This window comes from Lepisma saccharinum, chromosome 20 (assembly GCF_977018435.1).
Source record: "Lepisma saccharinum chromosome 20, izLepSacc3.1, whole genome shotgun sequence".
In the NCBI taxonomy this organism is placed as follows: domain Eukaryota; kingdom Metazoa; phylum Arthropoda; class Insecta; order Zygentoma; family Lepismatidae; genus Lepisma; species Lepisma saccharinum.
The window spans coordinates 1,259,091-1,271,824 of record NC_139248.1 but is presented as its reverse complement, the minus strand read 5'-3'; the positions used below and the strand labels follow the sequence as shown (position 1 = coordinate 1,271,824).

General features: G+C 39.7%; 1 protein-coding gene across 1 annotated transcript in view; it reads right to left on the bottom strand.

The window, feature by feature from the left end:
* Positions 1 to 164: 164 nt before the first annotated feature.
* The window catches only part of LOC146003616 (suppressor of lurcher protein 1-like), a 445,888-nt gene continuing 433,318 nt past the window's right edge, over positions 165 to 12,734 (bottom strand). The window contains exons 11-14 of the mRNA XM_083141931.1: positions 12,504 to 12,694; positions 9,201 to 9,408; positions 4,461 to 4,714; positions 165 to 931 (exon numbers count right to left, since the gene is read on the bottom strand). Of these exons, the coding sequence (XP_082998057.1) occupies positions 876 to 931; positions 4,461 to 4,714; positions 9,201 to 9,408; positions 12,504 to 12,694 (709 nt within the window). The 3' untranslated portion in view covers positions 165 to 875. The remainder of the gene's footprint in view (positions 932 to 4,460; positions 4,715 to 9,200; positions 9,409 to 12,503; positions 12,695 to 12,734) is intronic.

The window sequence follows — 12,734 nt, the reverse complement described above, 5'->3', positions numbered from 1 at the left end:
TATGATAGAAGCCACGAAGGAAGGGAGAGAGAGAGAATAGCCATAGAAAGAGAGAGGAAGAGAATAGAGGAAAATATGGATAGAGTAAGAGAGAGAGGGGGGTGAGATAGAAAGAAATTAGAAGAGAGAGAGAGATAGTGAGGAGATATGTGGAATGAAAAGGAAGGAAGGAAGGACGGGGAAAGGAATACACGTATGGTATGAAGGAAGAGAAAGGGACAGACAGACAGATAAAGAGAGATAAAGAGAAAATACGTATCAAGGACAAAAAGAAGGCAGAATGAGCCGGAGATGGACAATGCTGAAATTTAAGGTGGGAGCATATGAGAAACTAAAGGAGAATGGGAGATGAGGTGGGGGTTGAGGTGTAGAGACAGACAATCAGAGAGGGAAAGGGGGGGGGGGAGGAGCTACTCGGACAATGTTGAAAAAATCAAGTTACTCTTCACATCAGCAGAAAGCAATTCTGAAGGCAACTTACAGTTAGTATTGAGGTAATGGGAACTACAGCCGAAATCTTATTCCAACTTAATAACAGGAACTAACTCACTAAACACTGTCGAGGACGATAGTGCAAAATGTACCCAAAAACCATAAAAATGGCGTCCTATGTCACGGATACCTTAGATAAGGCAGAGAAAGAGAGACAGTTGAGCATTTTGTTGTAAGTAATCCTAAGGCTGCAGTGGTGGTTACGATTCTAACCTCAACATTTGATTTACATCACTAAAAATGATAGATTGCCCTTGATGACGTCACATGTCTTCTCCCGGCGACTGAAGAGAGTGAAAGGGCTCCCAGGGACTAGAGTGATGCACAGGTGAATCACTTGAGTGTGTACTGCACAGTGTCCTTCAACGGCACCGTTCATTCTTTTATTGGACAAGATACAGAAGCCACGTTAACAGTAGAAAAACAATAGTATTGCAACCTGAAAGGAGAAAAAGTATATTACATGTCTGAATAATAAGGATTAATACTAAGAACTGAAAATTATATTAAAGAGAGAGAGAGAGAGAGAGAAAAAACAGACAATTCAGGAAATGCGTGTTACTTTTCATAAACTTTTATCTTCTCGTATAATATCTAGGAAACTATAAGTTTAAATATGCAAAACAGTAATTTTGCCTGTAGTGTTATATAGATTTGAAACTTGGTTTTCCTTACGGGTCAAATCAACCAAAAGGTCTGAACGTTGATATCTCAGAAATTAATAATTTTTGGTACAGTGGTAGTACCAGTAACGTTCACGAAGTCTGCCAATTTTCAGATTTCTTGGGCTTTCTGTTTTTGAGTTATTGACTTTCAAAGATGCAAAAATGCCAAAATTTGACGACATTTTGAAATCTTTAAACAGCTGTAGATAAAAAACTATTTGACCTAGAGAGCTCAAATTGGTGTCATTCTCTTCTGCTTTTAATGAGCTATAATTTGAAATGCAACATGACTTGTCACAGGAATCCATTGCCGTCCCATTATGAAATTTTGCACACCAATACTCAAGTGATATGTTCAAAACATTTTTTTCCAAAGAAATTGAAATGGATGTTTTTGAGATTTTCACAAAAACTTTTTTTTCGGGTGTTTGAAAAATTAGAAAATTTGAATATGACAGTCATGTTGAATTTCAAATTATAGCTCATTAAAAGCAGAAGAGAAGAGAATGACACCAATTTCAGCTCTCTAAGTCAAATAGTCTTTTATCTATAGTTGTTTAAAGATTTCAAAATGTCGTCAAATTTTGAGTTTTTTGCTATTTTGAAAGTCGATAACTCAAAAACTAAGAGCTCAAGAAATCGGAAATTTGGCAGTTTTTGTCCTCTCGATAGGTACAATGAATAAACAAAAGATTTTAAAAATCTGAATACCCAAGGTTCAAAAATATTTTTTTATTGGTTGATTTGTCATTAAAAGAGGAACATATTTGAAAATAAAATCCTTTGACCTAAGGATTCTTAGTGTGCGCGCAGAGTGTGCAGCGTGTCGTAGCATAAGTCAGCAAACTGAATTTCTAATAAATCAAAAGGCAAACTACTAGCGAGGCTCTGGCGTCCGTGTTCAAAGGCAGTATAATCCTCTGTGGGGACGGGCTTATCTTGTGTCGTTCTGGTTTCTATGGGTTTAAACTTTTCAGAAGGTCTGTCTGATTTCTTGTTCTGAGTCCACTTTATATGTAGAAGGTTACTAGGGACTGGCCATGGGTGTTCTTTGTGAGTGACCCTTCATCATTCACTGCTGCAAATAACAGCTGACATCTCTTATAAATTTGTGTCTGTCTTATACATTTTCTTGGATGTTTGAGATTTTCTGAATCATCAAGGTAGTAAATTCACATAGCTTTTGCAACTTTAGCACTTTCAGATATCTGTCTGCTATAGCTCTCGTCTAATCTTACGGCGGGCGACCTACATGCTGGCAAGGGAAGTGGGGAACGGGGAATACGCTGCAGACCAACCAGGCAACAGCGGTGGCACCAACGTGGATTCATTTAAATTATGTTGATGTAATTGATTGACTGATTTGCTTTATTTTACTTCGCATTTGTGCCACTTTTGGCTAAATTGCGAAGATGGGGATGAGTGATGATATGATGAATGGACACTCACAAACATCCATGCCCAGGCCAGGATTCGAACCCGGGACCCCTGGCGTCGTAGCGCGATGTGCTACGGGGACTCAGGTTGATTTAAATCGCGATTTAAATCACGTTAAGAAATAATTTATGGAATAACGTACATGAGAATTTTGTAGCCATTAGAATCACTTTTGGTGGAAGTACATTAATGACGTAATCATTGAATGGTGTTTATTAGGCTCTAAGAAAGGAAAAGAAAGGAAACAAAATATATATGTCCTGATGGGGTGAAGCTCATACGAAAGGAAATGTAAACTGTAAACACGCTTAAATTATCTTGATTTAAAATTCAATAAATTTTATGGGTAAAAACAGCAAACATTTTGTGTAGAAAAATATGCAAAATACTATCCATGTTAAACCATAAATAGTGTCAATGTCAGTAAACTGTAAATAAACATGGCAGCTGATATTTTGCACATTAAAAGAAATTGCCAATGTTCAGACTAAAAATATTTTAAGTTACAATTACCGAGTACATGCAGAATGTTTTATTTTTACTCCAAGAAAAGTTATTGAAATTATTATAGTTTCATTAACACACTCAACATAGTAGGTTCATATATATACAGTAGTGAAAAAAGTACGTGTTTAATAAGTGAAAGAAAACTATTCAATGATATCACACTTGATTCCTCACCCCAGCCCCCTGGGGGTGGGGCAGGGGCAACTGTGAAATTTTAAATGGAAACCCCAATTTTGTATTGTAGAATCGGAAACAGGACCCCCACCTTCCATATGCTCTATTGAAAGGTCTTGACGTGCAGATTCAGAAGCTGCAATCGCCTTCACTCTAGCTCAATTAGGGGTAGAGCGTCCCTTTGATTTTTTTTTTTTTTTTTTTTTTTTTTTTTTTTTTTTTTTATATATAGCGAAAATTTAAAATCGTATTATCTCCGTTCCTATTTGAGCTAGGAGGATGGTTGATAGCTCGTTGGACTCGGAATGAAGTCCTCTTTCCGATTCTACAATACAAAATGGGGGTTTCTATTTAAAATTTCAGATTTGCTCCCCGCCACACCCACAGGGGGCGGGGGTGGGGAATCAAGTTTGATAATTGAATAGTTTTCTTTCACATATTAAACACGTATTTTTTCGTTTTCAGATTCGATGTGTATTTTTCACGATATGTGACCGTTCCGGAACTTTTGGACCAACCGGTATATGCTTATTTAGTACTTTTTACATGTAAAATGTTTCTGAATTTGAAATATGTGTTTATATTTTTAACCTAATAGGAGCAACCTAACCACACTAACTGAGAGTTGCAAGTGTTGGATAGGCCTACATTCTGACTTGAGCGCCGCGGAAAAATGTCAAACCATAAGGGCGCCGTGGAACGAGAAAGTTTTGGAACCCCTCACAAATACAAACTTATATATAATCAAACTTGAAGTATTTTACAGGGCTGTTTATCAGAAGAAAGCCCTTCTATAAAAAACAGATATCTATACGTATGGCGCCAAAAAACATACAAGTAATCTAAAGACTGCTTTTTTCTAAAAAAATCGATTTAGATAAAAAAAATCAGCAAAAGTGTTTTTTATCCACCCTTGGTGGCACTAAGAGTTACGACGCGGCGGGAGAAAGTACTACGTGCACCTCGTTCTACAGGCTCCTGCGTTTCTTATCGCGCTGGATTGGTCGCTTCCCCGCTCTCCACTTCTCTTGACAGCATGTAGGGCACCCGCCGTAAGACTGGACAAGCATTATGGAACCTTAAAACATGTCCTCGGAGTTATTGTAAAGGGCTGCATCGCGTACAGTGTGACGGGTGCTGACACAATATTAATTACAATGAACCAATCGAAACTAATATTTTTACCTTCCAGCGCGCTAGAGACGTCCCCCTGTATAGGTCTGATGGTGTACGTGTCGACGTCCGTGTCCAGGAACTGGTAGGCGGCCTGGAAGCCCGTCCCGTCCAGCCTGTCGTTGGACTTGAAGGTGACCCGGAAGAACTTCTTGTCCGATTGGATCTCGAACTCCTTCTTCTGGCCGCAGTCCCGAGCGTACTTCCTGTCCGTCGTCATAAAGTTGGAGAACTCCACGTAGTCGCTGGCGGAGTCCTCTTCGCACCTGGCGGAAAGGAAACAGTCTTTGCTGGTTGACCAAACGCTATTATGCAGAGTAACAAACTTTCGCCAACAGAGCTTTGCACGCTTCTCAATTATTACCTTGTTACATATCCAGTCAATCAGTGTGTGTGTGCAGGGCCGGCCCTATACTCTGTCCCGGCCATCTCAGGAGTAAGGCCGCGCACGGCGGCAGAAAAGGGGGCGAATCGAGTGGGCAGAGCGAAGTAATACAAGCTAAAGGCTTCCCCCCTCGACGCAATCACATTTCCTCTCACGTGTTCGTTGGTGGGGCCGTCTCACGTCTCCTTGCGCAGAGACTTGTTTTAGTTCGCCTGCTCCAGAGATAGCCGGAACAGAGTATAGGTAGGTGCGGGGTCTGGGGTATACAATATATGCGGGACCTATGACCAAAAGTTTCCACAAGTTTTAAAAAATCAGGGATTTTTGTTCCTGATTCAGAAGTACAAGTGTCCTATATAATCACGATGAAAACATTATCAAAATTAAAAAAAAAAAAACAATTTATATATTTCGTATTATTACTTTAGAGCAATAACATCTTGAAGGTTAAAACCAAGACTTATGGCAGGCTAATCAATGTCTCTAAATTATTGTTTCTCTATAAGAATGTTGACGCTGCACAGTGGGCCAGAATTCTGAAATTGGGGACAAAAATCGAAATTCCTACTTGAAATCAGAGCCTTTAAACCATTAGGTACCTGTAGAACAATTATGGGGCTGCCTCAAAACGCAAATAGTTCCATCCGGGCGTTAACGTAAATGACGATTTAAGGTGGGCCACACCCATCCATTTGCCATTTCACAAACGTCTCGCGCACAGTTTCACCCATTCCGACTGGTGTTGAATTGTCACAACGTTATCTGTGTGGGCATCTGTGGCACATATTCTACATATCGTCAAGGTATGTACTTTCTGTGGGTGGAGTAAGAATTATATTTACTGAATTGTGGGCTTTGTTATATACAAGCAGGTTCATACGCTGCCGTTTTCAGCTGAGTTGCAATGACGTATGTTTCTTCCCTTTGACTTTCAAATTTGTGGGATGAGGTGGGATGAAGATGTTTATGCCGAATGATTCAACGGGTCATACAAATGCAACCAAGAGAAAATTGGTTGCCAACTCTTGCCTATTCGCACTTACGAAATGTAAGAGGAATTGCAGTTGCATACGACTTCACGATGACAAAGAAGTCTGCGTTGAAACAGAATTGCATTACGAGTAGAAAGCAGAATTTAACGTAAACCTAGCAGAATCAGGATTCACTGGAGACCAGATACAGCATCTAGGTCCTACATACTTCTCAACTGGCATTCTGGAAGATCTGACAGTTTTTCACATATTAGTTTTGCAACAAAGTGAGCGGTACATCATCTGCTCAGGTGTGTTGCATTTGTGGAGCTTGGCGAACAGAAATTAGAACAATTTTGACAAGATCACTCGTAGAGCGACAAATACTCAGTTCTGATTGTCGATCCTACGTGCACATGATTTGATTCTTGAGTTCTTCTTTCACATGTCGTATCGAATCGAATTCAAGAGGGAGGAGACTTGTTGAGAAGACAAAGCACAAACGAATGTCCGAAAACCAAACGACCAGGAGAAATTCAAACGCTTCATGGACATTGCCATTGACAAGTGCAAACTAGATGGTAGTGGCTCCTCTAATAACGGGAAGACAACAGATCAATTCATTCAGAATCCCAAGCAAGCCAGTCGAAATCACCGGCATCAACGAGGTGTTAATCAAACGATGCAACTATTTTGTAAACACAATCGTGAAGTCACCGTCCGAACGTCCACAGTTTTTGTGAATGTGCGTTGGAAACTGCGAAACTTCTAGTAGTATAATGTGTGTGGTGTTATATGCCCGATGGCGTACACAACATCTTCTTTCACGGTCCAGATGCCAGAGCGGAAGCTGTTCTTCCATTCGGTAGCTCCGGGATGAGGCTCAAGAAGCAAGAATCTCCAGAACATTAAAAGAGTGACTTTCCCGAGCGAGCTCCCGAATTTATATCAACGATGATCTTATGCATGATCTGCTTATCTCATCTGATCCACTAATAACAAATCTCCGGTTTTTGCCTCCTAAAAAATAATGTTCGTTCTTAAAAGACATCACTCACTTGCTCGACATCACTGAGTGTCAGACGAACCCCAGCATTCTGCCTGACGAATGAAAATCTATCCACTACTAACTGTGAAAGTGGAGATTAAGGTTTCTCTCAGTCAGTATCTGAACATATATATTTCATAGTGTCAGGTAGGTGAAATTCTCCGTAGACCCTGCACCGTGCCATGAAGGAATATAGGGGAATGTTGAGACTGCACAATTAATGATGATCTATCTCACTCATTGTGGAGGTAATGCGATGACAACCACACTGCTCCCTTCCCATTCCGGTGTGCCTTCAGGTACCCATTTATTACATGTTGTGCGTGAACCCCAGATCCGTTTTTATGCAGGAACAAGGCCGGAAACAATTCCGACCCTAGATCACCCACGCCGAGAATCGAACCCGAGTCCCCGCTTGGCAGTCAGACGCTATACCGACTGGACCACGAGGAATAATTTATTAGTGCTTTCTTGTCAACAAACAGAGGATTTAACTGAGTTTATGTGATGTTGCAAACTGTAGTATATCTCAGTACATGAGCACGGGGCATTCTTTGTACAGAAAACGTTGCACCGTCATTATGTGAATAATTACAGAATTTCAATCATTTTATGGTTTTTATGTATTATATAATGTTTTTAGAAATACAGGGTGGTCCAAAAGTCGCAGTACAGCCTATTATTTCAGAAGTTGTAAGGAAAATGAAACATTTGAATACACCAATGTAAATTGGGTATGAGGGCCCAACTTTTGGGGGCATAACACAACAATGACCGCCATTTTGAAATCCGCCATTTTGAATTGCCTTCCATTTTTTTTAAGTGGGAATGGGGTCATTAAAAAGAATGGACGGCAATTCAAAATGGCGGATTTCAAAATGGCGGCCATTGTTGTGTTATGCCCCCAAAAGTTGGGCCCTCATACCCAATTTACATTGGTGTATTCAAATGTTTCATTTTCCTTACAACTTCTGAAATAATAGGCTGTACTGCGACTTTTGGACCACCCTGTACTGACAGCGTAAAGTATCCCTATTCACCAATTCAGATTTTTGTCCCCATTTTCAGAATTCTCGCCCACTGTGCGCTGCAGTGAATTCACACTGCTTCATGTAAAATAATATATCACTTCATGACTTCATTCTATAAATAAACTAATATGTAAACTAACTAATTTTAATTTAAATATTTGAAGACGACCTGTATGTAGTGCTTATTATATACACATAAAGTAGAACTACTTCAAAAAGCTTTAGTAATGATATCGCCATAATCAAAGGGTCCCGGGTTCGTTCCCTGGTGGAGGAACAGTGGGTTGAATCCCTCCTTGAAGGTCCAGCCCCAATTAGTTTATCTGACCACAAATTGGACCTACAACGAACCCTGGTAATTATCCTGATTTTAATATATATTTAAGCACATACGTATATAAGCTGTGTTTAATATCTAGAGAAATCTGCATATCTCATATAGGGCTACTTACAACATATTCTGTACTCCTCCTAGATCCACCTATGCCTCAGACTGTTGTTAAGGACAGACAATTTAATGGAATAATTCAATAGGTTAAGGGTCACACATGAGGTTGTTCTGGTTGTTTTCTAGCAATGTTGTTAGTACATTGTTATACCCTTCTCACATAGGCATTAGGTGATGGACACAGCCTTGGAATGCAACAACATATGGTACCTGTCTGTCTGCTGGACCTTCTTGTGTTTTCGCCGAAATATGCCACCGTGCCTATCACCTATTGGTTTGATTTGATTTATTTTACTTCGCTTTTTGTGCCACTTTTGGCTAATTTGCGAAGATGGGGATGAGTGATGACATGATGAAATTGATGAATTGACAATCACAAACATCCTTGCCCAGGCCAGGATTCGAACCCGGATGCTAGCCACTCCGCCACGGTGCCCTATCACCTATTGCCTAATATAATAATATTTCAAACTTTTTGTCAAGAGTATATTAGAATATTGATCGCCAGTGGCGGCGATTAGGGGGACTTTTCCCCCCACTTTTAGCCAGTTTTTACCCCGTACTATAGCATCTTAATGCTAAGCTTTATCTACCAAGAGAAAGTAAACTGTCCTTGCCCCACCCCCTCCCTTCAGTTTTGGCACCCAATCGCCGCTACTGGTAGGCATTGAAGTAAAGTCATACTTTGTTTAACAGAAGCATCTAACTTAGGTTGTCCTGTACATTTTTCTTCCACTGCGCCAAAAGATAAACCCCTTCTCACCCATTTCACATTTCAATTTAGTGGCGGGACTAGAGAAGTCGGGGATGAAAGCGAGGACCAAGAATTCGTTTCTTTAAATGGGAAAAGTCCACCCTGTGCTACGTACGGGGGCAGTCCTTCCACGTCGAAGTAGGTGAAGTGCAGGTGAACCCTCTCCTTGGCCCTCCCGTGGAAGAAGTAGTGGCACTCCGTGTCTCGGGGGTAGAAGCCGGGGTAGTTGGGGCTGGAGAACGTTCCGTTGGTCGTCTCCGTGCTGTTGAACTCGAAAGCGCAAGGGTGGGTGAACAGCTGCCTCCCCGCGGTCACGCCGAAATCTGAAACAGGGTGGTTTCGTTAACAGTTACACCCAAAGAACAACACGTTACACTGCACTATTTTTTATTTCCACAAAATTTCAGCTTTACTCATGGGACTCCATGTCAAGTGCCCCTGAATCTCAGTTTTTGAAATAAATGAAATGCTGCAACTATATTCTATTTTGTCATTCAACAATATAGACTTGTTATTTGGATAAAAAATCAAGTATTACTTTTTGATTTCCTTTTCTTTTGTCCCGTGGATCCGTACAATATGATTATATGTTTATTAAAATTATTAATTTCATGTTACACAACTTACTTTCTATATCAACAGCTAAAAAAAGTATAGTAATTACTTCGTGCAACGTTAATTATATTTTGTTGTTAGCTTGAGTTAAACGCTGTATAAATGATGTAACATTTGGAATTCTGACGTTGCTATAGCAACGAAAAATCAATAGTCATTACATAATAGTGCATGTAACCAAACAAACCACTCATCTCTCATCTGACAATTCCTATTGAACCACGTGTAGAGATACACTACGATGAGCACGGCAGACATGAGAATTATAAAGAATTGAGGCCTAAGTTGACTATTATATACACCGACGGTTCAAAATCCACTGATGGAGTTGGCTGTGCATTTTATGTTCCGTCGTACAATGAAATTAAAAAAATTTCATGACCACAAGATAAGTCAATATTTTCGGCTGAGTGTTATGCCATATATCATGCGCTCCTCTACTAAGAATTATCCACTCCTTAATCCTCACTGTAGCATTGAGCGTCTTGCAGGCTTTGTCGAGAACAGGCAGTGCTGCTTACAAGTTAACAACATTTGAATACTTGATTTTCTGCACGACAAAAAGGAATGAAAGTAATTTATATATTGCAATGCAATGTTTTTGAAACTTCATCAAATTTCTTTTTCTGTCAAATTCAATAGATGGCCATCCAAATTGTTTGTTGGTATTGTGAAATGTTGCAATAATTTACCTCAGTGAGTTCTGTGCATCAATACACACGATTTGAAAAAAAAAAAACGCCTTTGGCAACACTTGCTTATTTGTTATTAAAACATGCATGTTCTTACATATCTTTGTCTGTCTAAATTTTTCCAATATACAGGGCATTCTCTTGGCAGAAAGCGTTTCTTCTCATTCCGTTTCGCTATTCCGTTATACGGTCGTAAACACCGGGTTGCGTGACTTTTCGGACACTCTGTAGTAGATGCAAACGCAAAAAAAAGCGAGAACCCAGGAATATGTAACACCTCTTCGAGGAGTGGGAGGAGTGGTGCAAAATAGAGCTCCAAAACTACCACATCCTATAAGTGGCATGCTAAAGTCAGAAATCATAGAGCTTGTTACCAAAACATGAAGCTATCTCGGGCAGTGGTTGTGTACAGGCCATGTATTAGTAAACCAACATTTGGCTCGTTTAAAGGTTGTGCCATCAACTTCCTGTCAGTGCGAAGAAGCCAATCAAACACTCAACCATTTATTTTTTGAATGTCACTAAAGGCAACAACACCGCGACTATTTATATAAAAACTTACAACACGCACAGGTTCCATTTCCGATATCCTTATCTACATCAATATCTGAAGCTCGTACTGCAGTTATTTGGGTACTTTATAGTTTCGCTAGAAAACGTAGGTGTACGTACAATCTAAACAGCCAAGACCCTCACTATAATTTTAATCCAAAAGACCTCGCAAAGTAGTTATATAATAAGAACAGAATGAACTACAGCACTCAATAAGTGTTTCGAAGAAAGTGAGTTATTCATCAACAAAACTCGGCAACTTTGGCTAGAAATCGCAAAAAATACGCGGTGTGAGCCAAAAATAATATAGAAGAAGAAGCATGTAACGAAACAGGAATACAGGTAATAGTGAACGGTAACGGTTTCGTATATCGGAGACACATTTCTTCATTTTTACTAAGGAAAAATATTTACGAAAACTCGTTTCAGCAGAGTACGAAATGCTGCGGAAACTGAAAACTTCACCGTAGAATGCTGCAGAACAAGAAATAATCACTTTTCATTTAATAAACTTGCCTCTTTTTTACTATGTTAACCTAACCTAGCCTAACCTAACGTAACATAACCTAACCTAACCTGCCGAACTGTGCATGTCTCGTGACTTGAAAGTATAATTTCAAAAACACAATAATTCGTGGAACATAGCAATTTTCTTGCATAATGTAGTTGGAAACACTGATATTCTAAAACAAAAGCCGCAATATCATTCGCAATATCATTCACAAATATTGCACCGTTACGTGCGTTCGGTAGTACTTAGAAAATACTTAGAAAAATGCGTTATTTTAGTAGACATGTGCTTGTTTTCGTGTAAAAAGCATAATGGCACCTTGAACTGTGTTCCGCAATACACAATTGCTAAATACGAACCAAGCGAAACACAAAATATCCGATTTTAATGTGTCTCCGATATACGGAACGGGTAATTAGTTAACTTCATCTTGCATAGTTATATCTTCATTTTCGTGTTATATTTCAAAACATTTATGAACTACGTATATCGAATTGTGTAAAATGATTAAGAAGTCATCGTTTCATGTTTTGTATTGTGTCCCACCTGTGACACCAAAAACAATTAATTTCTCTTTTAAATGTTACGTTTCCCCCTCAACTCCACTAGAATATTAAAAGGTCAATTACCTTCACTCTTTGTCTTCAATAATTTAGTTTTCATTTGAAAATTCACAGGAATTAAAATACATTTCTTATTAAGTAAAGATGCAGTGTTTCAGCAGTCCTACGAGAGTGACACAAAATTGTTCACTTATATAAATCTAGGAAAGTATTTTATGAGTAGATATGTTCAATCAACAGTGTGAAGTTCATAATTCATTGTACATGAACTGAAAGAAACAATTATGTTGCACAGGCAAGAATACACTTTTTTAAAAACAATTATCTCAACACAGTCATGTTGAAGTTAGCAACGAGATCGCTCTGGCTGCCTGTACATAAATAAATACAAACAAGACGAAAGTAAAAGCTGTGCGCTAACGATTAAGGTTAACCAGAGGACATGCGGTGTATACCCCACAAAAAGAAGTCTCCCGCGCACTTACTCTTGGTGAAGCTGTACATGGCCCTGAAGCCCCTAGCGTATCTGGAGGAGAGCGCCCCCTTGAACTCCAGCATCATGCGGGGGCCGTTGGACATCAGAGGCAGCGGGATGGAGCTGGCGCAGAAGTTGTCGATCTTCTCCATCTTGCCGTCGATGTACACGAAGGCCATCAGGGCATCCGTCGTCTCGCAGCTGGAAAAGACCCAGGAACGTCAGGGTGCGGTGTGTGCAT